Source organism: Heterocephalus glaber, unplaced genomic scaffold, assembly GCF_053883595.1.
Source record: "Heterocephalus glaber isolate CG9 unplaced genomic scaffold, H.glaber_assembly_v1.0 deba00001613, whole genome shotgun sequence".
Classification (NCBI taxonomy): Eukaryota; Metazoa; Chordata; class Mammalia; order Rodentia; family Bathyergidae; genus Heterocephalus; species Heterocephalus glaber.
Genome location: NW_028258384.1, coordinates 11,126,799 through 11,154,565, shown reverse-complemented (window position 1 = coordinate 11,154,565; position 27,767 = coordinate 11,126,799). Strand labels below are relative to the sequence as shown.

The 27,767-nt window shown below is 36.5% G+C and overlaps 1 protein-coding gene across 7 annotated transcripts in view; it reads left to right on the top strand.

Annotated features, from left to right (window-relative positions):
• Nucleotides 1-27,767, top strand: part of Hdx (highly divergent homeobox) — a 241,788-nt gene that overhangs the window by 57,861 nt on the left and 156,160 nt on the right. For all 7 annotated transcript variants that reach the window (XR_015445582.1, XR_002390573.2, XM_087196636.1 and 4 more), the window contains one exon: nt 4,496-4,549. Coding sequence is in view for 5 of the 7 variants with exons in the window: in XM_087196636.1 (XP_087052762.1) it covers nt 4,496-4,549 (54 nt within the window). In the remaining 2 variants the exon portion in view is untranslated. The remainder of the gene's footprint in view (nt 1-4,495; nt 4,550-27,767) is intronic.

Here is a 27,767-nt window from a genome sequence, read left to right as displayed (position 1 = left end):
CTGGGCATTCCTGGCTTCCAGAATGTTTCTGAGCTCATCTATTTTTTATCAGTTTCTATTCTAGGGCCTCTAATCATATCTTTCACTCTGCTCACCATCTCTGTAGTTATCTGGGAGATTATTTCTGCTTTGAATATTTCTAGAGCCTCATTCATCTGTTTTGTTACTTCCTGTGCTATCAGTTGAGGTGTCCAGGTGGTTGATTATCAGACATTTGCACCTCATTTTCCCCAGAAATTGCCTTTTGTGGGATGGAAGTCTGGGTTTGTGACTTGCTTAAATGCCGTCTCATTTTTGTTTTGGGTACTGTCCCTAGTTTAGTTCTTGGGTTCATATTATGAAGTTGTTTATTGTAAGTATCTTTGTTGATCTATTTTAAACCCTTATGGAATGATTGCTTCTCAGAGGTGTCTACCAGATATAGCTGGTCTTTAGGTTTTGAGTCTCTAATGACTCTGAGGCTATCTCATTTTCATTATACCAGGAAGGAAAACTGTTTAGATCAATCACGACACCTTAGCCCAAGTCGTACAATCAGCAACACCATAGCATCAAATACCTCTTAGAGAATGATAATTTGTGGTAGTTATATTAATCTATCACCTTTAAAAAATATAGGGCCTCCTTCAAGGTGTGCCTCTGCTGTCACAATAGACAACGTGGGCAGCAGTGTGCAGTTATAAGTCAATGAGTCTGAGTAAGCTAGTCCCAGACCTGTGAGATTCAGGCAGATTTCTGGTTGCAAGTCCCAGGTTGAGCTCCCTGTCCTCCTGCAGGGTTGCACTCTGCAGGTTTCTACTGCAGGTTTCAACTGCTTTTCCCCTGAAGAAAGTCCAGTTTCCTATGGGAGCTGATGATCCCTCCAACTTAGCAATCACGGTGGTCTGGTGTGCCTTTATTGCAGAGATTCTCTTCACTTTTCCAGTGGGCTTGTTTTCATCAGGGAGCCTGAGAGAGGCACTCTCTCTGTTGTTCACTTCTGGAGCTCAGGACAATGGCTTTTGTCCCCCTGTGCCTCTGCAGTGTGTAAGGAAGTAGCTGCACAGCCAATAGGCCAGAGGCCGTGGTCGGAGGGAGGAGTATTGTTGGAGGCGCCCCCACGGCCATGCTGTCAGCTGGTGGGCCTGCCGGGGGGGGGGGGAGTCCTCCTCACCCTGTCCTGGTGGCTGGTGGAAAGCTGGTGGAGCAAGCTGGAGCAAGCAGGTCCCACTCAGCCTGCAACCGCTTGACCCTACTCGGCCCCGCTGGCTCTGTTCGGCCCAGCCGTCAGCTGGTGGGCCTGCCCGGTGGGGTCCTCCTCACCCTGTCCTCCATACTATGTTTCAAGGTCAGTTGAGATATCTATCAATCTGCAAGTGGGTGTAATTTTACCATATTTTGAACTCCATGACACTTCATTTATTGTATCTCTATTCTGACATCACAGTTTTCTTTGTACTCATGTCATGCATATACCTGTCTATCTTTTGATCTCAATTATAGTTCTTGCCCCTCAGGAAATGATATTTTACTTATCTTATTTTTTATTTTTATTTATTTTTTGTACCGGGGATCGAACTCGGGACCTTGCACTTGCGAGGCAGGTGGCGGCACCACTGAGCTAAATCCCCGGCCTTTTACTTATCCTTTTATAATCTATACCTCATAAAATGACACCTGCTATAGAAGATACACCTGATAAACATTCTAACATAATGTAAATTAGTTACTTTGAAAGTTGTATATGCTTAATAACATTCAATTTATAAGAAAGTTTTTCGTATTCTCTAATTGCTTTAAGAGACTGAGATTCTTTTAAATGATTTTAGTGGTGACAAATCAACACCATTGGAGGGAAAATTAATGAGATAGAATCTGTGTGTGAGGTATGAACTGACAATTCCCAAAGTTCCCAAAATGCTTTCAACAGTGGCAATATTATTGTTGTAAGTTTACAATATCCTTAATTTTTCTACTTTGAAACATACAACACTCATTTGGATATACAAGTTCTAATGTATTTGTTAAGTCAGATTTGTCTCGTTGTAGATTTATTTTGTAGTTTTTCAAATCAGGCCATTGAAAGTATGTTCAGAATTGAAATATCATTTAAATGAGACATTTATTGTCTTCCTCATTTAGGTATGGTATTTTATAACTTCTAGTGAATGAGAAACTTGTCATCAATATTGCACCAAAAAAACTCTACTCAAATTTGAGGAAACATTTACCTGTGCTATGACTTAAAACAGTTTACAAATTCAACTTTTTCTGCCCAGCTGTTCTTCAGTTTTACTAGAAGTGTAAGGAACTGAGGAATAGATTTGAAGTAAACAGTAGTGACGAGTTGAATGTAGAGAATATCATTTAACTTTTTAATTGTTACTGATTTGAGGTTCTGTTTTGTTTGCACTTCATTTAGTTTAATGTGTATTCTCTAGAGGTTCTATGTGCTCAGCTTTGAAATATCTTCATTAATAGTTGGGAATGTGTGCTGAGATAATGCAAAACAATTGTATATCTTTATTTTTCCTAGAGTATATTATGTGATTATTTTAGCAGGTTTCTTTTCCTTTTTGAAGCTAATAATGAACTGACCTTGAAAACCCTAGTATATATTGGTGGGAAGAAAAAAAGTACACAGTTTGAAGATTTTTTTCAAACAAAATCCTTTTATGATCGCTTAAAAAAATCAGTTGTACTTTGTCATGACATCCTCACATTCAGTTAATTGACATTTTACTGTAATGGGATTCTACCCTAAGTAAAATTTTTTGGACTTATCCTTAAAACTATTATTTGGTTTTATGTCATTTTTAGCATATTCTTTGCATATTGGTATATTTGGATCTCAAAGGAAAACTGATAGGTCTATTGGCCAGAGACAGTAATACTTTACCTGAAGTTTAAATAATTGAGGATATTACTTTACTCTCTAAATTGACTATATGATAATCACTTCTTGTCTGTAGATATTCCTATACTATATAGGCCATCACTGAATACAAGGCACCATAAATATTAAATATTTGATTGAACACTACATTACCACCACCACTACCTATCAAGCCTGATTTGATTTGTCAGCCTCTAAGGAGAAATGTGTTTGGGGTAGAACAAGAGGGCAATTGAAGAGTATGAAGTAGTACACAATCCTTCTGTGTCCTTTGACAAAGCATTATTAAGCCCAGGCTATCTTGAGCCACAGTTTAAAGGATCACCTTTGTAAACCTCCACAGAATTCTGCTATAATAGCATCTGTTTCCTTGCATAGTACTTTTGATATAATAAGATATTGTTAGCCATTTTTCTTAGTAGGTTTTACTTTTATACTTTGCTTTTTTATTAATACATGTTTGCAGTACATAATGATTATGTTTCTTATTGGGAGTTGGTATGTGTACATAATGCATTTTAATTCTATTTTCACTCTTTTTCATTCCTAGAACTACCCTCTTCTCCATCTCTTGGTACCCTTCCCAGTAGATTTTACTTTAAAAAGGACAATCATACTGATAAATAAGATTTTGTAGAGTCATTGTTTCAATTCTAGATATGAGTACACAGATTAGTGAGTATTGAAATAGATATACCCTTAGATATAAAACTGCTTCATTTGTAAAAGTAAAAAGTTTTTAAATATTTCTGGGAATTTATTAGAAATTATTTGCTCAAATATGAAATACTCATGGAATATGAAAGAAATATCTGCTCAAGGTTGCAACATTGCAAAACTTCACTACCAAAACTTAATAAGCCCTAGAATGTAACTCACAAAGAACACATTTTATTGGACACAAATTGTTACATACAAATATTTGCTATAAAGATAATACATAAAAATTTCTTTTATTCCTTTTGCAATCATATATTATTTATACAAAAAATCAATCATAAGTTAGTAATCTATTAAAATGTGCATTTTACCATTTAGTATGAAAGAGTATAGGGCATGTGAATAGGCTTGTAATGAGGCCACAGTTTGGAGAAACAATGTTTCAGTCACTTGCACTGTAAGCTTAAGGTTTGTAATAAGAAAGCACATGTACTAATAGTTACATTAGTCAATGCTGATTTTCCAAAACATCAGTAATATATATAAATAACTTATATCATAGACCTTTCATAATGAAGTCCTGTCTTGCTTCGTTGTGATGTCTTATTTAAAAAGTGTTTATTGAGTAGTTCTTGCAACATTTTTACTCATTTCATGGAACATTTTATTTTTGTTAATTATATTTTCCATGATTTTTGACAATAGATCCTCAGCAATTCTAGAGCCCCACAGTACTCTAGCAACTTTCTTAAATTTCCAGTGGAATATTATACCACTTCTAAATTTTTTCACAAAAGAAAGTTATTTAAACATGCTGACTTCAATAAAGAAACATTATCTGGGGAATATGCTCTGAATTAAGAAGTGTCTTGACATCATAAATGTATTCTTTGGTGTTAGTCAACATTCCAAGTACTGTAAATGTTTATCTTACTGAGATTCAATTTGTTGTTTTCACAGATTTCAGGAAACCTTACTGTGCCTTGGATTACAGGGTGTTCTAGAAAAAGAGCAGTAAGTAACCTTTCATTTAAAGCAACAAATGGGTTTCCTCTCATGTTCTTTGTAGAAATGCTACTGAGAAAATTGTCACGATTTATATAAGGCTGGCCAAAATAACCTTGATAAGACTGAACTTGATAAGACTCTAAGGGCATATGTTGAGATCACAATATTTATGTATACTACAAAAGTAATCCTGTATTATATGTAGGAATCAACACACGTAGGAATCTGTGTGCAGTTTTTTCAGCTTTTAAAAAATGTAAAGATAATGAAATATATGTTTCTACATTTAATTACCTTGGTTAATTTGATCACACAGTTGAATCATGATTGATGTAAAAAATATAAATCAATATTAAATAAGTTAACATTTTAGTGAAATTCAATCTTTGGAGGTGATAAGTAACTGATGTTTAGCATTTTATGTGTTCTCTGACTCTCTGCTGCCACTGCTGTGATTTTTATGTCAACATAACAGAACATTAATGAAATTCTGATTTCTGAAAAAACTAATCTAGTTGGTCTTCATAGAATTTATACATCTGAATTTTAACAAGTGTCCAAGTATGTGTTGATGCAAATTTAAAAAGAACTGAAAAGACTTTTAGAAAGAAAAAATAGTTACCATATGATAGACAGGTTTAGGGACAAATAAAATTAGACCTAGAATTTCAGTTAAGATTTTATAGAAGTATAAACCCTGGAAATAATAAAAGAGGCCTCAATAGAGAACTCTGAAAGGTGGAAAGAAGATGACTGTTTAGGGACTCTAGGACTCAGAGGAAACTATAAATTATTTTATTCTCAATTGAACATGAGAAGGCTACACAATATAGGCAACTAATGATTCCCAAACTGCCAAGAGAAAAAGATTTGGGTAGGCTCATTTCTTCCGCAGATGGAGCAAGAGTCCTACAAATATCCTGAAGCGATCCCGGTAACATTGGCAAGGGAGAACAACTGAAAGCCACTCACTGACATTAAACAGCTAGGTAAACTGCCTACCTTTCTTTCTTTTTTTTTTTTTTGTTAAATTATTTTATTGGTACATTTTAGGTATACAACACAATTACAGTTCTCATTGGGAATTGTACCTTTACATAATGCATCTTGGTTCTTATTTTTTCCCCATTCCTAGCTCTCCCTTCACCCCCTCCACCCTTCCCTATTTACAAAGACTTTATTTCCATTTTTTCCATTTCTCATCATTTTTCCTTTCCCTTCTTTCCTTTCCCCTGCCCCTCCCACTACCCCTACCCCTTTGGACCTTTTCTTCCTATTTTGCATTATTGATTATTCATTCCAATCATTGGTACATTTTAGGTATAGAATACAATGACATTGATCATTGGAAATATGCACCTTTACATAATCTCTCTTGGTTCCCATCTTTCACCCTTGCCCAGCCCTCCCTTCAACCCCTCCAGTCCTCCCTATTTACAAAGATTTTGTTCCTATTTTTCCATTTTCTCATATTCCATTCCCTTCTTTCCTTTCTCCTACCCCTCCCACTTCCTTCCCATTTGCCCCTTTTCTTCCTATTTCACATTACCTATTATACATTTTAGTTCTCATTTACACTTTCAGTTTCTCACACCAGAGAAACTATTCGGTATTTATACATGTGTGTCCTATTTATTTCACTTGAGAGTATCGCCTATCACCTCAATGTGCATCCACTTAGCTATAAATGTCTCTAATTTCTCATTTTTATGGCTGAGTAGTACTCCATTTTATAAAAAAAACACATTTTCTTTATCCAGTCTTCAGTTGACGGGCATTTGGGCTGTTTCCAAGTTTTAGCTATCACACATTGTGCTGCTATGAACATGGGTGCACATATATCACTGTGGTATGATTCTTTTAATTCTTTGGGGAAGATCCCCAGCAGTGGAATAGCGGGGTCAAATGGGACTTCCAGTCCTAGTTCTTTAAGGTATCTCCATACTGATTTCCACAGTAGTTGCACCAGTCTACACTCCCACCAGCAGTGGAGCAGGGTTCCTCTTTCCCCACAGCCACGCCAGCATTTGTTATTGGTTGATTTCATGATAGCAGCCATTCTTTCTGGAGTGAGATGGAATCTCAGCGTTGTTTTCATTTGCATCTCTCGAATGACCAGTGATGTTGAACATTTTTCCATGTATTTATTTGCTCTTTCTACTTCTTTGTCTGAGAAATGTCTGTTCATTTCAGATGCCCATTTTCGGATTGGGTCTTTAAATTTGGGAGGTCTGATCCTTTTAAGTTCTTTATAGATTTGAGATAGTAGACCTTTGTCTGAGGAAAAGCAGGTGAAGATTTTTTCCCACATTGTGGGTTGTCTCTTCACTCTGTTGGTGCTTTTTCTTGCTGTGCAGAAGCCTTTTAATAAGAAGAGATCCCACTTGTTGATTGTTTGTGCTAGTTCACAAGCAACTGAGGTTTTGTTCATAAAACCTTTTTCTACACCAATGTCTTCAAGGGTTCTACCTAACCTCTGTTCCAACTGGTTCAGAGTTTCTATTTTAATATTTAGATCTTTAATCCATTTTGATTTTAGTTTAGTGCATGGTGAGAGATACAGGTCTAGTTTTAATCTTTGGCAAGTTGAAGCCCAATTTTTCCAGCACCATTTATTAAAGAGGCTATCTTTCCTCCAGTGAAGGTGTTTGGCTCCTTTATCGAAGATGAGATGGCTGAGTGTGCCTGGCATTGTTTCTGCATCTTCTAATCTGTTCCACTGTTCCTCAAGTCTGTTTCTTTGCCAGTACCATGCTGTTTTTATCACAGTAGCTTTGTAGTATAGTTGCAGGTTGGGGATTGTGATACCCCCTGCCATGTCTCTGTTACCTAGAATTGCTTTTGCTATTCTGGGCCTCTTCTTGTTCCAAATGAATTTTTGGATTGTTTTCTCAAGGTCCATGAAGTATGCTGGGATTGCTATTGGAATTTCATTAAATCTATGTAGCAATTTTGGAAGTATGGCCATTTTCACTATATTAATCCTTCCTACCCAGGAGCAGGGGATGTCTGCCCATTTTCTGATATCATCTTCAATCTCTCTTTTCAGAGTGCTATAGTTTTCAGAGAAGAGGTCTTTGATTTCTTTTGCTAGGTTGATTCCTAGGTATTTCAGTTTTTTGGATGCTATTGTGAAAGGAATTATTTGCCCTATTTCTCTCTCAGTGAGTCTGTCATTGGTGTAGAGGAAAGCTATTGATTTTTGTGTGTTGACCTTTTAACCAGCTACTTGACTGAATTTGGTTATTAAGTCTAGAAGACTTTTGGTGGAGTTCTTGGGATCTTCTATATACAGTATCATGTCATCTGGAAATAATAACAATTTGACTTCTTCATTACCTATCTTTGTTCTTTTTATTTCTTTCTCTTGTCTAATTGCTGTGGCTAATGTTTCCAGAACTATATTGAACAAGAGTGGTGATAGTGGACATCCTTGTCTTGTTCCTGATTTTAGTGTGAAGTGTTTCATTTTTTGACCATTAATATGATACTGGCTGTTGGTTTTTTATAGATGGTTTTTATCAGTTTGAGGTAGAGACCATCTATTCCAATTTTTTGTCGGGGTTTTATCATAAATGCATGTTGGATTTTGTCAAATGCTTTTTCTGCATCTATGGAGATAGTCATATGGTTTTTGTCCTTGGCTCTATTGATATAGTGTATTACATTGATTGATTTTCATATGTTGAGCCATCCCTGCATCCCTGGGATGAATCCCACTTGATCAGGGTGTATGATCTTCTTGATGGTCTTATGCATTCTACTTGCCAGTATCTTATGAAGGATTTTTGCATCTATGTTCATTAGTGAGATTGGCCTATATTTCTCCTTTTTGGTTGGGTCATTCTCTGCTTTGGGGATCAAGGTGATGCTTGCTTCCAGGAATGAATTTGGGAGTATTGCTTCCCTTTCAATTTCATTGAAGAGTTTAAACAGTAGTGGCAGCAGTTCCTCTCTAAATGTCTTGTAGAATTCAGCAGTGAAGCCATCAGGGCCCTGGCTTTTCTTAGTTGGTAAGTTTTTAATTACATTTTCAATTTCATTGCTTGATATTGGGTTGTTCAGAATTTTTAGGTCTTCTTCATTCAGCTTTGGTAATTCCTATGTATCTAGGAATCTGTCCATTTCTTCTGTGTTGTCCATCTTATTGGAGTATCGGTTCTGGAAGTAGGTATTGATGATCCTCTGGATGTCTGCTGGGTCTGTTCTAATTTCAGCCTTTTCATTCCTAATTGCATGGATTTGGGCCTTTTCTTTCCTTTTTCTGACAAGGTTGGCTAAGGGTTTGTCAATTTTGTTGATACTTTTGAAGAACCAACTCTTGGCTTCTTTGATTTTTTGTATTGTTCTCTTAGTCTCCATTGCATTGATTTCTCATCTAATCTTTATAATTTCCTCCCTTGCATGAGCCTTGGGGTTGTCATGCTCTTCTTTTTCTAGAAGCTTGAGGTTCAGCATCAGATTGTTTAATTGGGCTCATTCTGTTTTCCTAATATGCATATTCACTGCTATGAATTTCCCTCATAAGACTGCTTTCATTGTGTCCCATAGATTCCGATATGTTGTATTGTCATTGTCATTTAATTGAAGGAACTGTCTGATTTCTCCTTTAATTTTCTCTATGACCCATCGGTTATTCAGAAGTGTGTCGTTCAATTTCCACATGTTTATGAAATTTTTTGAGTTTCTTTTGCTATGGATCTCCAATTTTATCACACTATGGTCTGATAATATACAGGGTATAACTTTAATTCCTTTGCACTTACTTAAATATGTTCTATGTGTGAGTATGTGGTCTATTTTGGAGAATGACCCATGTGCAGCTGAGAAGAAGGTGTATTCTGATTTTGTGAGGTGGAAGACTCTGTAAACATCTGCTAAGTTCATTTGTTCAAGAGTTCGATTGAGTTCTAGTATTTCATTACTTAGTTTTTGTCTAGTTGATCTATTTGTGACAGTGGGGTGTTGAGGTCTGCCACTACAATTGCATTAGTGCATATATGACATTTCATGTCCGTTAGTATATGTTTTATATAGTTGTGTGCACTAGTGTTTGGTGCATAGATGTTTATTTTTGTCATCTCTTCCTCTTGGATTCTTCCCTTTACAAGGATGTAGTGTCCTTCTTCATCTCTCTAAATCAGTGTTGGTTTGAAATCTACTTGATCTGCAAAGAGGATTGCTACTCTTTCTTTTTTTCGGGTTCCTGTCTCACGGAGTATTGTTTTTCGCCATTTAACTTTCAGTCAATGAGTTTCCTTTTGAATTAAGTGTGTTTCTTGTATACAGCATATTGTTGGATTTTGCTTCTTGATCCATTGTGCCAGTCTATTTCTTTTGATTGGTGAATTGAGACCATTAACGTTGATGGTTATAACTGAAATGTATTGGCTTGTCATTGCCATGACTTTTTATTTTTGTTGGGTTCTCCCCCTTTACATTTAATTTCTTGTTGCACCCGATAGATTCATTCTGCTTTGCTTCCTGGGGTTTTGATCCTCAATGTCTGTTCCTAGTATATTGTGTAAAATTTTTTGGAGTGCTGGTTTGGTATTCACGAAGTTCCTAAGGTGCTCTTTGTCATGAAAGTATCTTATTTCTCCATCCATTTTGAAAGATAGTTTTGCAGGGTACATCAATTTGGGTTGGAGGCTCTTTTCCTTTAGGGCTTGGAATATGTCACTTGAAACTCTTCTTGCCTTGATGGTTTGTGTTGAGAAGTCTGCTGTGATCCTGATAGGCTTTCCTTTTTATGTGATTTGTTTCTTTTCTTTAACTGCTTGTAGAAATTTTTTCTTCTGTTGAGTTTCTGGAATCTTAACAATTATATGCCCATGTGTAGATTTTTTTTGATCAAGGCTATTTGGAGTCCTATATGCCTCACTTATCTGTATGTTAAGTTCTTTTCCCCTGCTTGGGACATTTTCTGCCATTACTTCTGTGAAGAGTTTTTTTATGTCGTCTGCACTCTCTCCTGTCTGTTCTTTGACTCCAATCAGTCTTATGTTATTCTTCTTTGCATCTTCTAGCAGCTGTTGGATTGATTTCTCATGTTCCCTTATAATTTTGAAGCAATTTTTCTTTTGCTGGTCATTAATTGCAATCTTATCTTCTATATCTGAAATTCTGTCCTCACATTGGCTCATTCTGCTGTGTTGACTTTCAATGGAGTTTTTCATGTCCTGGAAATCTATTTGCATCTGTTATATGGATTCCATTTCTTTCCTATATTGGGATTCCATCATGTTCCTCAGGTCCTCTCTAGATTTATTGATCCTGTTTTGCACTAGGAGCACTATCTCTCCTGTTATTTGAGAAATTATTTCTGTTTTCATTTTTTCCAGATCCCCTTTGTTGCCAGTTCAGTGGGTCCAGATGGTTGAGTATCAGAGTGTTCCATCCCATTTCCCTTTGGGGTTGCTGTAGGTGATCTGGAAGTCTGGTTTTGAGATTTAAGTGTTTTCTCATTTCCACTTGGGGGGTGTGGGGGGTGCTGTTGGATCCTGCGTGGATCACCTCCTCTGAGCTGGGAGAGGTGGGACAGGGACCAGGAGCAGTGGTAGTGATGGTGGCCCAGAAGCCCCTTCCTCTGGGCTGGGAGTGGCATGACCTGCCTACCTTTCATGTTGGACCTGAACCTCCCTTTCCTCACCTGGAGATACCAGGCAGCAATCCCAAGGGGGATACTGCAACAAAGATCATACTGGTCTGGGGATTCTTTTTCTTGTATAAACTAGACAATTATTTCCTCCACCTAGAGAACAAAGTGGCTGGTTAGGAACAACAAAAGGAGTCAAGCCACAACAAACATGCAGCCCAGGAAGTTCTCTATTCATTCCTGACTAATGAATTCATTTTTCTACCTAGAGACCATGGTCTCAGGTGGCACCAACAGGAGGAATCTTCTTACAAGTGCTTGGGCTGGTTAAGGTCCTTCTGTCCCCTTAGGTGGCACTACCAAAGATCATTGGAAGCCTTGGTGATATTGAGAAAATAGAGCATATGAAAATAACACCACAGGTATCCCCAAAATTGAGATATCATAGCAAAAATAAAGCAATTTGCACATGACCCATGGACTCAACATAATAGGGACTACTTGCTAAAATAAAAATATTAAATATGACAAGATCTAGTAAGGTAATGGTCAAAGTACTCTTAAAAACAATTGAAAATCACTCCTTTTACAAAGAAGCAGCAAGATCACACTATGAATACTAAAGGACAACTGACACAAATACTGAGATGAGTCAGATAATGGAATTATTTGGCAAACATTTTAGAACACCTTTTACAAAAATGCTTTAGCAAGCAATTAAAAATTTCCTTAAAATACATAAAAAAAACTTTGGAAAGCAGTGGTAATTATGAAAACAACAAGTAAGAATTGCAAAACTGAATAGTACAACTACAATGAAAACCTTGTGAGATGGTTCATAATAGCTATGAGCTGAGGAAGACAGAATAATTAAACAGGAAAACAGATTAAAAGAATTTAAACAGATAAAACAACAAAGTATATCCAGTCTGTGTTGAGTGAAGAATAATGAAATCAATTTATTGTATGCTAACTGTACAGTAGTAAAATTTTAAAGATGAATAGTTAATTTATTGGAAAACCTTGTATTTGAATATACTTTTTTAAGTGTAAAATTTTGTGAAATTTAAATGTGGATATAGTGTAGGTGAAGAAAATTGACATTTCCTGTCCTTCAAAATTACATTTCCAGTAAACATAATATACACATTGGATTTCAAATACAGTGTGGCCAATGTGTTAGGCACATTTAATTAATGTATTCAAAATTTCAGTGCATAATGCAATATTAATAACCATAGATGAAGCGCTGTGCAGGTCATTTTTAGAAATTCATTGTTTTCACTATTTTGTTATTTTTATTTTAAATGAAAATTATACTGTATGTAAAGTTTACAGTGTTACATATATACATATATAATAGTATGTGTGTATATATATATACACACACACACGATTAAAACACCAAAGAGTATTGACATAATCTTCATAGATATCATTTCTTCTCTCTTTTGTTTTGTTTTCAATGTTTGGTATCAAACTTTGAGCTGTGCATATGCTAAATAAGTGCTCTAAAAATGAATTCCCTCAGCTCTCATGTGGTAGAGCATCTGCAATCTATTATCTTAGTAAATTTCCAATGTATAATACAATTTCTTGTAACTGTACATATTTATGGTGTACAATGTCATATTTTAATACATGTGCACAGTATGTAATGGTTTGATCAGTGTAACTGTCAAGTACACTAAAAATATATTATTTCTAAAGGAAGGAAGGGAAAAGAAAAAATATGAAAAAAGGAAAAGAATGGAAAGAAAATCTTTTAAATAGGGAAGGGTGGAGGGGGTGAAGGGAGGGCGGGGGAATGGGAAAAAAATAAGAACCAAGACACATCATGTAAAGGTACAAGATCCCAATGATAAATGTAATGGTATTGCATACCTAAAATGTTCCAATGAACTTAATGGAAAAATATTATTTCTGGTTTAATCGCAATTCTCAAATGGCCAGTGATATTGAGGACTTTCTCATGCACTTATTGGCCATTTGTATTTCTTCAACTGCGAAGTATCTATTTCAGGTACCCAATTTTTGATCAGATCTTTAAATTTGAGAGGGCTATTTTTTTTTAGTTCTTTACATATGGTACTTATTAGTCCTCTGTCTGAGGGCAAGAATTTTTCCCATTCAATAGGTTGTCTCTTCACCCCCTTAGAGTTTCTTTTGCTGTGCAGAAGTTTTGATATGATCCCATCTGTTGATTCTTTGTAATATTCCTTGTGCAACTGGGGTTTTGTTCATAAAGGCTTTGGCTACACCTATGTCTTCAAGAGTTTTACCTATACTGTCTTCCAGCAGATTGTTTCTATTTTAATATTAGATATTTAATCCATTTAAATTTTAGTTTAGTGCATAGTGAGAGATGGGTTTGGGTACAGTCATCAGCATGTGGAAAGCCAGTTTTCACAGCACCATTTGGAAAAGAGGCTATCTTTCCTCCAATAAAGTCGTTTGGCCCATTTGTCAAAGATAAAGTAGATAAGTGTACCAAAACATGTTTCTGCATCTACTATTCTGTTTTATTGATCCACAAGTTTATTTTTCCCCAATACCATGGTGTTTTTATCACTGTAGCTCTGTAGTATAACTTGAATTCAGGGTTGTGATGCCTCTTCTCTTGTCTTCTTGGGCAGAATTGCATTTGCTATTCTAGTTCTCTTCTGGTTCCATATGAATTTTAGGATTGTTTTCTCTAGTTCTCTGAGGAATGCTACTGGCATTTTGATTGGGATTGCATTAAATTTGTATAACAATTTTGGAAATATGGTCTTCATTGCATTGATTCTTCCTACCCAGGAACAGGTGATATCTTTCCATTTTTTGATATCCCATTTAATCTCCTTTTTCAGAGTACTATAGGTCTATATTGTATAGGTCTTTCACTTCTTTCTTTAGGCTAATTCCTACGCATTTTGTTTTTCTTAATGCTCTTGTGAAAGAGCATTGATCTAATTTCTTTCTCAGTATGTTATTGGTGTACAGGGATACTATAGATTTTTGAGTGTTGACTTTGTATCCTGTTATGCCACTTAATTTTGTTATTACTTCTATGAGTCTTTTGGTGGAGTTTTTGGTGGCTGGAAAAGATCACGTCATTAAGAAATGATGATAATTTCACTTCTCCCTTTCATATCAACATTCTTTTAATATTTTTCTCTTGTCTAATTTCTCTGGGTAATATTTTGAGAACTATATTGAATGGTAGTAGGAATAGTGGGAATCGTTGACTTGTTCCTGATTTTAGAGTGAAAGCTTTCAGGTATTCTCTGTTCAGTATGATATTCACTATTGGTTGGGTCATATATGGATTTTATCAGATTGAGATAAAGACCTTCTATTCTAACATTATTTAGGGATTTTATTATGAATGCATGCTGGATTTTTTCAAATGCTTTTGAGGATTTTTGCATATATATTCATTACAGGAATTGGCCTGTAGTTTTCTTTTTCCTGGGGTCCTTTTCTGATTTTGGTATCAGGGTAATGCATGCTTCCAGGAATAACATTTGGAGTATTGTTTCCCTTTTGACTTCATTAAAGACTTTCAGAAATATTGGCATTAGATCTCTGAAATTCTTATAGAATTCTGCAGTGAATCTGTCTGGACCTGGGCTTTTCTTGGTTGGTAGTTTTTAATTATTATTACATCTTCAGTGGCGTTAACTCATATTGGATTATTCAGAATTTTTATATGGTCTAAATTCAGGTTTGATAATCAAATGTATCTAGGAGTCTATCCATTTCTTCTGAGTTTCCCACTTTATTAGAGTCACATTCCCAAAGCAGTTACCAATGATCTGAATTTCTGCAGAATCCATTGTGATTTTGTGCTTGACACTTCTAAATGCATGAATTAGGGTCTTTTATTTCCTTGTTTTGATAAGTTTGGCTAAGGGTTTGTCCATTTTGTTTAATATTTCAAAGAACCAACTCTTTGATTCATTGATTCTGTATATTGATATTTTACCCTCGATTGCATTAATTATTTCTCTGTTCTTTATAATTTCCTTTCTTGTCTAAGTTTTGGGTTTGAATTGTTTTTTGTCTTTCTGAAATGTTGAGATTCATCAATAGTTTATTTGATCTTCTTCTGTTTTTCTGATGTGGGACTTCACTGCTATGAATTTCCCTTTTAGGACTGCTTTCATTGTGTCCCATGGGTTCCAGTGTGTCATACAACATTAACATTTGATTGTAAAAACCTAGTGTATTCAATTTCTTCTGTGACCCATTGATTATTTGATAGTATATTATTTAATTTCCATGTGTTTGGTTAGTTTCTGTGGTGTCTTTTGTCTTTAATTTCTAGTTTTATTGCCCTAAGATCTGATAATTTATATGGAATAATTTTGATTCCTTTGCATTTACTCTATGAGCTAGTATGTGGTCTATTTTAGAGAAAGTCCCATGTGTTGCTAAGAAAAATGTGTGTTCTGTTGTTTTTGGATGGAACACTGTATAGATAAATTTAGTTCAACTCTGATTTTGTTGTTAATTTGTTGTCAGGTTGACCTATTTGTGACTGTGGGGTATTGAGGTCCCCCATTATAATTGGATTGGTGCTGATATTTCGTGTACATGAGGATTTGTTTTATGATGTTTAGTGCACCAGTATTTGGTATGTGTGTGTGTGTGTATATCTATCTATCTATCTATCTATCTATCTATCTATCTATCTATCTATATATATTTGTTCTCTCTTCTTGTTGAATTGTTGCCCTAATCAGTGTGTAGCTAACTTCTTTGTCTCTCCTGATTAATCTTGTGTTGAAATCCATTTTGCAGTTAGAATAGCTACTCCTACCCATCCCCCCCAGGTTCCCATTGCATGAAGTGCTATTTTCCATCACTGATCTTTATTCTATGCATTTTTTCTGTGTTAAGTGTGTTTCTTGAATGCAGCATATGGTCGGATCTTGTTTGTCCATCTATTGTACTGATCTGTGTCTTTTTATTAGTGAGTTGAGACCATTCACAGTGATGGTTCTAACTGATAGGAATTGACTTATCTATGCCATTATATTATTTTCTTGCTGTTGGTTGCCTTTGTCTTCTTTTTAATTGCTCATCTTGTGTGGTGCACTCATTCTATTCATCATTTTGGCATTGTTAACTTTATTGTCTCTTACTGTGATATTCTTGAGAATGTTTTGAAGTGCTGCTTTGATGGTTGTGAATTTCTACAGGTGCTATCTCTTATGGAAATACCTTAGTTCTCCATGAATTTTGAAAGATAATTTTGCCGGCTTCATCAATGTGGGTTGGGAGTTGTTTTATTTTAGGGCTTGAAATGAAGTTCTTTTATGATCATGACTATTTGGGGTTTCACAAGTCTCATTTATCTGTATGTCAAATTCTTTTTCCATGCTTGGAAATTTTTCTGGTATTACTTTTGCAAAGAGATATTTTATGCTATCTTTTGATTTTTCATTGATTTCAATTTATTTTAGATAAGTCTTCTATGCATTGTCTAGCAGCTGCTGGATGGATTTTTCACAGTTCTTTGCTCTTTATAAGCTATCTCTCATTAGTTTATCATCATCTACAGCCCTATCTTCTAGGTCTGATATTCTGTCCTCACATTGGTGGTTTCTGCTGCATATTCTCTCTTTTTTTGTACCAGGAATTAAACTCAGTGCCTTGCTCTTGCCAGGCAGGTACTGTGCTGCTGAGCTACATCCCTGGTCCAGCTGCATATTCTTTGAATAGATCATTTTGTTTCTTGGATTTCTATTTGAAACTGTTTTATGAACTCTATTTCTTTTCTATGTTGAGCATTCATGGTTTGCATGTCTTTCTTTAGACCCTCAATTTTGGTATCAGTATCTTTGGACTCATTCATCATTTATTGCATTAGAGCCATCATTTTTTTTCATTATCTCTATAGTTATCTCTAGTTTGAATTCACCAAGCATCTTATTAATCTGGTTAATTTCACTGATATCATTTCAGATATTTTGGCTGAGTGGATTTTTTAAAAATTAATTTTATTGGTACATTTAATGTATACAATATAATGACATTCATCATTGGAAATTTGCACTTTTACATAATTCATCTTGATTTTTATTTTTCCCCATTCCCTTGCCTTCCCTTCAACCACTCCACCCCTCCCTATCTTACAAAGACTTTGTTTCCATTTTTTCTTTTTCTTGTATTAATTCCTTTCCCTTCTTTCTTTTCCCCTACCCCTCCATTTCCCCTTCCCCTTTGTATCTTTTCTTCCTATTTCGCATTATCTATTATACCCTTTAGTCCTTATTTAAACTTTCAGTTTCTCACACTAGGGAAACTATTGGATATTTACATGTGTGTCTTATTTATTTCACTTAAGAGTATCACCTCAATGTACATCCATTTAACTATAAATGTCTCTAGTTTCTCATTCTTTATGGCTGAGTAATACTCCATTTTATAAGAAAAAAATCCCCCACATTTTCTTTATCCAGTCTCCAATTGATGGGAAATTGGGTTGCTTCCAAGTTTTAGCTATCACGAATTATGCTGCTATGAACATGGATGCACATATGTCACTGTGGTATGATTCTTTTAATTCTTTGGGGAAGATACCAGCAGGGCAATAGCTGGGTCAAAAGGAACTTCCAGTCATAGTTCTTTGAGGTATCTACATACTGCTTTCCATAGTGGTTGCACCAATCTACACTCCCACCAGCAGTGGAGCAGGGTTCCTCTTTCCCCACAGCCCCACCAGCATTTGCTTTTGGTTGATTTCATGATGCCAGCCATTCTTTCTGGGGTGAGCTGGAATCTCAGTGTTGTTTTCATTTGCATCTCTTGAATGACCAGTGATGTTGAACATTTTTTCATATGTTTATTTGCCATTTCTACTTCTTTGTCTGAGAAATGTCTGTTCATTTCAGGTGCCCATTGAGTGGATTTTGATTTCTTCCCTCTTGATGCTCCCTAGACTTGCTTTGGGGGAGTTTGCAGCTTTGGGTGGCAATTTGCATCTGTGTTTTCTCATTTTCCATTTTTTAAAATTTGTTTTTTGTGTTGAGGCTTGAAAAATGCTTATGATGGGTAGCTTTATTGCTAGTATTGAGACATATTTATGTAACTAATACTTTTCATAGATGTTCTCTAGATGTAGCTAGTTTTTCACCTTTGGGTCTGTCCCAGGATACTATTACCTCTATTAACCAGGGAAGGAAGTTTGCAGTCTTTATGGCCTAGGTACCCAGTTCTTTGGTAACAAAGTGTATTATTGTTTATGACCCCAAATAATATAGCTATGGCCATAGTGAGGTCAATTGACAGCAATAACTATGTCACCTTGGCTAAATTAGTTAAATGGTAACAATAGTATAAAAAACAGACTGGATAATAATAAACTAGGATTACTAACACTTTACCACTTTTAACAATAAGAATAAAATGCATAGTTATAGTATGAACACTAAGATAAACCAGTTATTTATGTACAATAAGCATCTACTAAACAGATCAAGTTTACCTCTATTTGCAATAGAACAGTGTTCAACCATAGTAAGATATAATATACTATCTATAGATTCAGAGGAGTAAGTAGTTTTACTAGTACAGTTAAGGTGTGCACATGGAGAAGTGAAGGAAAAAAGTAGACTTTGGAAAAACTAAGCAGTGGAAGATGGGAAGAATGTAATAAAATTGATGAAACTGATCCTATTTGGGAGTAAAAGGAAAATAATAGTATTGGATAACAATAACAGACATAGCCAACAAGGAAAATAAAAATTAATGAAGAATAGAGATTATATTAAAGAGAAAAATGATAAAATAATAACGAACCTAACCGAAAGACAGATAGCAAGAGAGAGAGAGAGAGAGAGAGAGAGAAAGTGAGCCTAATCAAATGAATAAAAGAAAGTAATATAAAACAAGGGTGAGCAAGAAAATAGGTGATAGAACTCCAAACTTAACCAACAAGAATAAAATAAAAATAAAGTTAAAAAGCTGTAGAGGAAAAGAAAAAAATGGGTAGGAGCAGGTCTAGGTATGATACTAAAGAGTCAAAGTAATAACATGGGGGGAATAGTAGGTTTGTTCAGAAGAAGGTAGGAGTGACACAGAGAGAGCAGGATATGGTAAATTAAAAATGAGAGGAGGAATTAATGTATTATATCAGTCAGTTTTTAGATAAAAAAGATTTAATGCAAGATATAAAACTATATAAAAATTACAAAATTGGCTTATAGTGGCTGCCCACAGAGTCAGATGAGAAGTGCTGGAGATCTGAAGGATCCAATCAAATGCCTAGAGGTCACTGTAGTGTCCCATGCAAGTCCATATCAGGAGGCTGAAAGGTCTGAGATGGAAGGCTGAAGGGTCTGTTCCAGAGGCTGAATATTCCGCACTGGAAGGCTAGCAATAATGTCCACAATGAAGGCGAAGACTGGAGCTCCTCTGGAAAAAACAAAACAAAACAGAAGTGATTCTTCCTTCTTTGTTTCCTCTTTATGTCATTCAGATGACAAGACTCCCTAGGGTGGGTCTTTTTTCTTCAGTAAATCCCCTTAGCCACACTCAGAACTATGCTGATCCAATTCAGTTGAGTGTTTCTTACTCAAGTTGACACAATCAGTTAACTATCACAATCCAGTCCTTGTCAACTTGACAACCAGACACAGTTCTTTAAACCATAGTCTCCAATACAAAGACAAGGTGATAATTATGCCTACCATGTTATAAATATCCTGTGTACAAATGGAAGTGCACTAATTTCCTCCCCAGAATAGAAAGCAAGTTTTCCTTGGGTGATGCTGACTCCTAACATTTCATAACTTGAACATTATAACATAGGTTTAACAATACTTAAGAAACAATATTAAGTCTATTAACATTATATTACATAGGAAGCATATTAGGAGAGAACTATTACAATTACAATCCTCATTTCTGTAGCTGATCATAGGGTCATAGCTCATATTTAGAACTGCCCTCTTCTACTACCTATTTTGTACTCCCTTGGCCTTCAGCAAGCACCCCAGCAGGTCTTGGTTCTTTTCCTGGTAGGTTGACCCATGCCTTCATTCCTAAAGTTTCTCGGACATTTGTCATCCTACCTGGATTAGGTATTGTAGTTTCCCATTGACCTTAATAACAAGACATGGTAATACTAGGAGGCACCCGAAGCGATTTCCTGTTCTCCAAGTATGTTCTTCCTTTTCCCCTTGATAGTCTGGTCAATCACCTTTGTCAACTGTGTAACTCCCTTTTTAGCTTATTTTTTCAGAATCATGAGGAGCCCAGTATGACAAAGGGGAAGTCTTAGCTTTCAGTTCAATAGTATCATTGTTGTTCTTCCTGGTACAAGCCTTCTACCATCTAGAAATAAGACTTCTAATGCAGGAAAACATAAGGTCATGGGAACAGGAAGCAAAAATTTTGCTGGTGGATTACTAGGGAGTGATGTTGAGTGGTACCATTCACACTTCCACTCTTTGATCTCTACACTTGTAAATCCTGTCTATAGGAGACACAGTTCGATAGAGTGGATGCTGATTCAAAGCATATACATACAGCCTTTTGAAGAACCTTACCCCAGCCCCGCAAGCTATTGCCACTTATCTGGTGCTGTAACTATGCCTTCAAAAGACCATTCCACCTTTCTATCAATCCATCTGCTTCTGGATGGTGAGAAACATAGTAAGACTGGTGAATTCCATGAGCATGAGCCTCACTTATTGGGCCATAAAATTCATTCCTTGGTCAGAGGCAATGCTGTGTGGAATTCTATGATGGTGGATAAGGTATTCTATGAGTCCATGAATGGTAGTTTTAGCAGAAACATCACAGGTAGGGAGGGCAAATTCATATCTAGAATAAGTGTCTATAAGTGGTGTCTATGATGGAAACAGTCCAGTATAATCCACATGCTACCAGGTTGCAGGCTGATCACTCTAGAGAATGGTGCCATATCGAGGACTCATTGTTGATCTCTATTGCTGGCATATTGGGCATCCAGCATTGGCTGTAGATAGCTCAGCCTTGGTGAGTGGGAGTCCATATTGTTAAGTCTATGCATAACCTTCATCCTTGCCACTATGGCCATTTTCTTTTTTTTTTTTTTTTTGCACCAGGGATTGAACTCGGGTCCTTGTGCCTGCGGGACAGGTGGTGGAACCACTGAGCTAAATCCCCTGCCCAACCATGGCCATTTTCTTCATAAGCCCATTGGACAGTGACAGGGGTGGATGAAGAAAGAGGTTGACTACTATCTACAGAACAGGTTATCTTAGCCTCTTGATTATTAAAGTCCTCTTCTATAGAGGGTGGTTTTTGGTGACATATACCTGGGATACAAATAGGTTTACATTTGCCCATATGGAAAGGTCTATCCACATACCTCTTCTCTAAATAACTTTGTCATCAATTTCACGTTCCTTTGATTTTCTACCAGGCAGACCATGGGCTAGATGCCATGAATCAGTATACAGTTACGCACCTGACATTTTTCCTTCTGGGCAAAATGTACAACCAGGTGCACTGCCTAAAGTTCTACCCACTATGAAGACTTATCTTCACTCTTGTCCTTTATGGATGTCCTGGAAAAGGGCTATAATGCTATAGAGGTCCACTTGCAAGTGACGCCGGCATAATGTGCAGGACCATCAGTAAACCAGGCCTTAGCCCAATATTCCTCTGTCAGCTGATCATATGGTACAACACATGAGGGCACAGGTGTCTGCAGGGAGAGAGAAGGCAATATAGCAGGAGTGGGAGCCATAAGCATTGGGGCAACTTCCTCATGTAACTTACTTGTATACTCTGGACCTGATCTGGTTCAATCATGTATATACCATTTCCATTTAATGACAGAGAGTTGCTGTGCACATCTAACCTATGATTCTATGGATAAGATAACATCCAGCTGATGATGGCAACTCAGGTTGCTTGGTATACTGGTGTCCCATGGTCAAGCATTCAGTTTCCACTAAGGGCTGATAGCAGGCCAAGAGCTGTTTTTAAAAGGCAGAGTACTTGTTTGTAGATAATGGCAGAGCCTTGCTCTAAAATCCTAAAGTTCTGAAGTGCAATTCACCTATGGAGGCCATCCAGAGACTCCAAGCAGCATGTCTATCTGCCACTGCCACTTCAAGTACCATCGGATCTGCTGAATCACACGACCCTACTGTCAGACAACCCTGCTTATCAGCCTCAACCAGTTCCAGAGCCTTTTCTTGTTCTGGGCCCCACTCAAAACTAGCAGCTTTACAAGGCACTCTGTAAATGGGCTGGAGTAAAAACATCTAAGTGATGAATATGTTGCCTCCAAAATCCAAATAGGCTCATTCGACTTTGTGCCTCTTTTTTTGGTTATAGGGGAAGACAGATTCAACAACTTCTCTTTTACCTTAGAAGGGATATCTCTACCTCACACCACTAGACTTCTGAGATAGAAGGACCTTGAATTTTAGTTGGATTTATTTCTCATCCTCTTTGGCTTTTGAATGCATGCTAACAAATCCAGAGTGGTTGCTACCTCCTGCTTATTTGGTCCAATCAGCATCATATCATCCATGTAGTAGACCACTGTGATACCTTATGGGAGAGAAAGGCAATCAAGATCCCTGTGAACTAAGTTGTTATACAGGACTGGATAGTTAATGTGAACCTGAGTAAGGACCATGAAGGTGTATTGCTAGCCTTGCCAGCTGAAAGAAAATTGTTTCTGAAGGGCCTTATGGTTTGGTATGGAGAAGGCATTTGCCAAATCACCAGCTGTATACCAAGTAACAGAAGATGTGTTAATCTGCTCAAGCAAGAAAATCTGGTAGAACACTTGCAATTGGAGTCACCACTTGATTCAGTTTACAGTAATCTACCATCATTCTCAAAGATCGGTCTTCTGCATAGGCCAAATAGGCAATGTTAATCGAGATGTGGTGGGAACCACAACCCCTAAGCAATTTCCTGAATTAAACATTTAATGCAAGATAAAAATATATAAGAATTTACAAGACTACCTTACAATGGCCACAGAGTCAGATATGGAAGGGTGGAAAAGGTCTGTCTATGTTTTGGAGATTTGAAGGATCCACTGTAGTGTCCTGTGCAAATCCATATCAGCAGGCTGACAGGTCAGAAGTGGAATGCTGAAGGTTCTGTGCTAGAGATTGAAGAATCTGTGCTGGAAAGCTGACGAAGATGTCCAAGGTGAAGGTGAAGCCTGGAGCTCCTCCAAAGAAAAAGAAGTGATACTTTCTTCCTTGTTTCCCCTTTATACCTTTCAGGTTATAGGCCTCCCTAGGGTGGGTCTCCTGTCTTCAGTAATTCCCCTCAGCCACACTCAGAAATATTCTGATCCAATTTAGTTGGAGGTTTCTTACTCAAGTTGAAACCATCAGTTAACTATCATATGTACTGTTAATTTTCTTTCCAAGATGAATTAAGAAATAGAATTGTTGAGGGATCTTGAGGTGAAGAAATTAGATAGAAAAATGAGAACAGTGAGAGAATGTAGACATCAACTATTTCAAAACAAAAAGAATAAAAATAAACCAAAACTAAAACAAACAAAAAATCCTTTAAAAACCCCAAACAAATCAAAACAAAACACAAAACTGAAAATGCCAAAGCAAATAAAATAATAGATCACAATACCTGAAACTCAGAAGATATTTGATGGAAACTCAGTTTAAACACTGTGAGAAGAGAGTGTATATGTGATTCTTATATAACTTCTTTGCCAGAAAACCTGGGAGATGGAGAAGACTAGTGTGTAACTATGTCCTCACTCTCTGAAGTCTGCATTTTTTTCTACTTGTGTGTACTTTCCCTCTGGAGTCCACAGACCCTGCCACTCTGCCTGCCCCCTGGCCCTCCCCTCAGGGGGCACTGGTGGAAGTTCTGCAAGGGAGGGAAGTGGCTGAAATTCTTTTTTAACTGCTATACCACAGAGTCTATGAGTCTGCACAGTTCCCTTTTGAAGTCTGGTTGCTGGCTACCCCACACCTGTGTTCTTCACAGATGACTGTATGCTTCTGTGACTGGGACGGTGTGCAAGAGTAAATGACAAGAATAGAGCTAACATGGATTTTGGCTCAGTCTGTAGTCAGGTCTGGTGCCGTTGACTCTGCAGTCCAGAAGGCATGCAGAACTCATGCTAGGCTGTTTGGATGTACTGGGTATGACTCAGCGGACCTGGAGGCCATAGAGCTGGTGCCAGCCAATCTATGTGTACTTGCACATGACTTGGCAGACTCTCTGGGTGAGAGGTCTATTTAGATTGTTCCATAGCAATGGGCTCATGTGTATGCAATCCAGTAAATAGGGTAACTGTCTGGACTGGCAGGTTTATGAGTTGGTCCACCTTATTCAGCAAATCTGCCAGCTAGGATGCCCTTTGCCTGGATATCTTCTCTCTGGCTTGAGTCTTTTATGGGAAGGAAGGGGCTCCAGTATGCAGTATGTGCTGGAGTGGAGAACACAGGCATACTGTTTTTTTCAGTGCTGAGAGGGAGAATAAATGTGTTAGGCCAGTGAACACAAACTGTGTCCTAGGAATCTGGTGTCTGCACCACTAGATTGCCCCTCAGATGTTTTGCCTCACTATCCAAGATGGCTGCTCCCAGATGGAGTGGGGAGTTGAGGGGCAGCTGTTTCCCTTTTTTTATATTGTGCATTTGTTTGACTTATCTTTGTATCAGCTATCCTTATTAATTTTCTATTTAAGCGTGAAAGCCCTTTTCCCACCTTCCAGATACCTTCGTTTTCAGTGGATTTTTCTTGAGCTTGCCTAATGTGTGACTCTTGAGGAAAGGGAAGGAGGGGCCCATCTGGGGAAAGGGAGTCAGATTCCCCCAAAACAAATTCTCCGTATTTTTAAAGACTGACTAGTATCCCATTATGTGTGTATATATATATATATATATATATATATATATATGCCACAAATTTCCTATTCATTCATCTATCAACAAACGCTTATTTTGTTCCCATATTTTAGCTTCTTGAATAATGCTGCATTTAATGTGGGAGTGCACTTTTTTAAGTGCACTGATTTTATTTCCTCTGAATATACATGGTGTGATCAAATTATAGTGAATGTTTAAATTTAAAAATTCATTACAGTAAGACACATTGCCATTATTCCTCCTCAAAAAAATCCCCCCCCCCTTCACATATCTTTGCCATCATTCTTGCTTTTCGTTGAAGCAGTTCTGGAAGTAATTTTTTTGTCTTTATGAAATGTGATCTAAAACATGGTGAATACTACTGCCAACTGCCATCCAACAAAAAAACAGGTTCAGAAAGACCTTAGCATGTTCTCATCCACCATATTCAGCAGACCTATCACCATGTGACTTCTGCCTGTTCCCCAAAGTTAAAATGACCTTTAAGGGTAAACATTTTGAATCAATTCAGGGCAACTTGGTAGCCCCAACAGCACATCTAGCACACTTATGAAAGAGAACTGCCAAAAGTGCTTCAGAAAGTGGCAAGAATGATGGGATGTGTGTTTAAAATGGGGACTATTCCCCTGCTGGGAATCTTCCCCAAAGAATTAAAAGAATCATACTACAGTGATATATGTGCACCCATGTTCATAGCAGCACAGTTTGTGATAGCTAAAACTTGGAAACAGCCCAAATGCCCATCAACTGGAGACTGGATATAGAAAATGTGGGTTTTTTTTATATAAAATGGAGTACTGCTCAGCCATAAAAAATGAGAAATTAGAGACATTTATAGTTAAATGGATGCACATTGAGACGATACTCTTAAGTGAAATAAATAGGACACACATGTATAAATACCGAATAGTTTCTCTAGTGTGAGAAACTGAAAGTGTAAATAAGGACTAAAATGTATAATGGTAATGTGAAATAAGAAGAAAAGGGGCAAAGGGGAAGGAAGTGGGAGGGGTAGGGGAAAGGAAAGAAGGGAATGGAATTAATATGAGAAAATGGAAAAATAGGAACAAAATCTTTGTAAATAGGGAGGGATGGAGGGGGCTGAAAGGAGGGCTGAGCAAGAGTGAAAAATAAGAACCAAGAGAGATTATGTAAAAGGTGCAAATTTCCAATGATGAATGTCTTAATATTGTATACCTAAAATGTACCAGTGACTAGAATGAATAATCGATAATTCAAAATAGGAAGAAAAGGTCCAAAGGGTTAGGGGTAGTGGGAGGCCCAGGGGAAAGGAAAGAAGGGAAAGGAAAAATGCTGAGAAATGGAAAAAATGGAAATAAAGTCTTTGTAAATAGGGAAGGGTGGAGGGGGTGAAGGGAGGGCTAGGAATGGGGAAAAAATAAGAACCAAGATGCATCATGTAAAGGTACAAGTTCCCAATGAGAAATGTAAATGTGTTGTGTACCTAAAATGTACCAATAAAAGAATTTAAGTAAAAAAAATAAATAAAATGGAGAATATTAATGAAATGTGTCTTCTATTATAATAATTTATAAAAATTAAACATTAATCACATTTATTATCAAACTTCATATTACCAGAAGATTTCTGAATCTTATAAAAATTCTTTTATTTTTTGAAGAACCTCCATACTGTTTTCTCTAATGGCTATACCAATTTACATTTCCACTTTCCATTAAAAGTGTATATGACTTCTGTTTTCTTTACATATTTGCAAACAGTTATCTTTTGAATTTTTAATAATAGCCATCCCAACAGATATCAAGTGATATCACTGTGGTTTGATTTCCAGTTCCTTGGTGTTTGTAGTGTCTTATATGTTTGCATATATCTGTTGACCATTTAGATGAATAAATGCCTGTTTAAATGCCTGTTCAGTTGCTTTTCCAATTTTTAAATCAGTTTGCTTTGTGTTGTTGTTTTTGCTTTTTCACTGTTAAGCTTCAGAAATTTCTTACATACTTTAGATATATAAAATGTTTACTTTGCTATGCAGAAGCTTTTTAGTTTGTTATAGTTCCACTTGTTTATTTTTGCTTTTCTTGCTTGAGTTTTTGTATCATATCAAAAATAATTTGTCAAAGCCAAAGTTAAAGTATTTTTTCCTTGTGTTTTCTGCTAGGAGATTTATGGCTTCAGGTCTTACATTTAAGTCTTTAAACCATTTTTAGTTGATTCTTGTGTGTGGTGTTAGGGAAAGGTCCAATGTCATTCTTTTTCATGTTTATATCCAGTTTTCTTAACGTTATTTACTAGAGAGGATATATTTTCCCCATTTTTACTCCTTGTATTTTTGTGTATAATTGACCATAAATATTTGGATTTATTTCTTGGCTCAACTCTGTCCCATTAATTTACGTGTCTATGTTTTATTGTCTCTTACTAATTCTAGTTTTATTGCATTGATTTCAGAAAAGTTATATGGTATGATTTTAATCATCTTAAATTTGGTAAGGCTTGTATAGCAACCTAACATGTAATCTGTCTGTGAGAATGCTTTCTGTGCCCCTGAAAAGAATGTGTATTCTGTGCTGGTGAGTGAGATATTCTGTGTCATTGTTTGGTTCATTTGTTTCATAGGGTTATTCATGTGCATTTCTTCCTTGTCGATTTTCTCCAGTATGTATGTTCTATCCAGTGTTGAAAGTCAAGTATTGAAGTCTTTTAGTATTATTGTTTTGTTTCCTATTCCTCCTTTCAGATTGTCAATATTTGTTTATATATTAGATGTATGTTAAGTGCACTG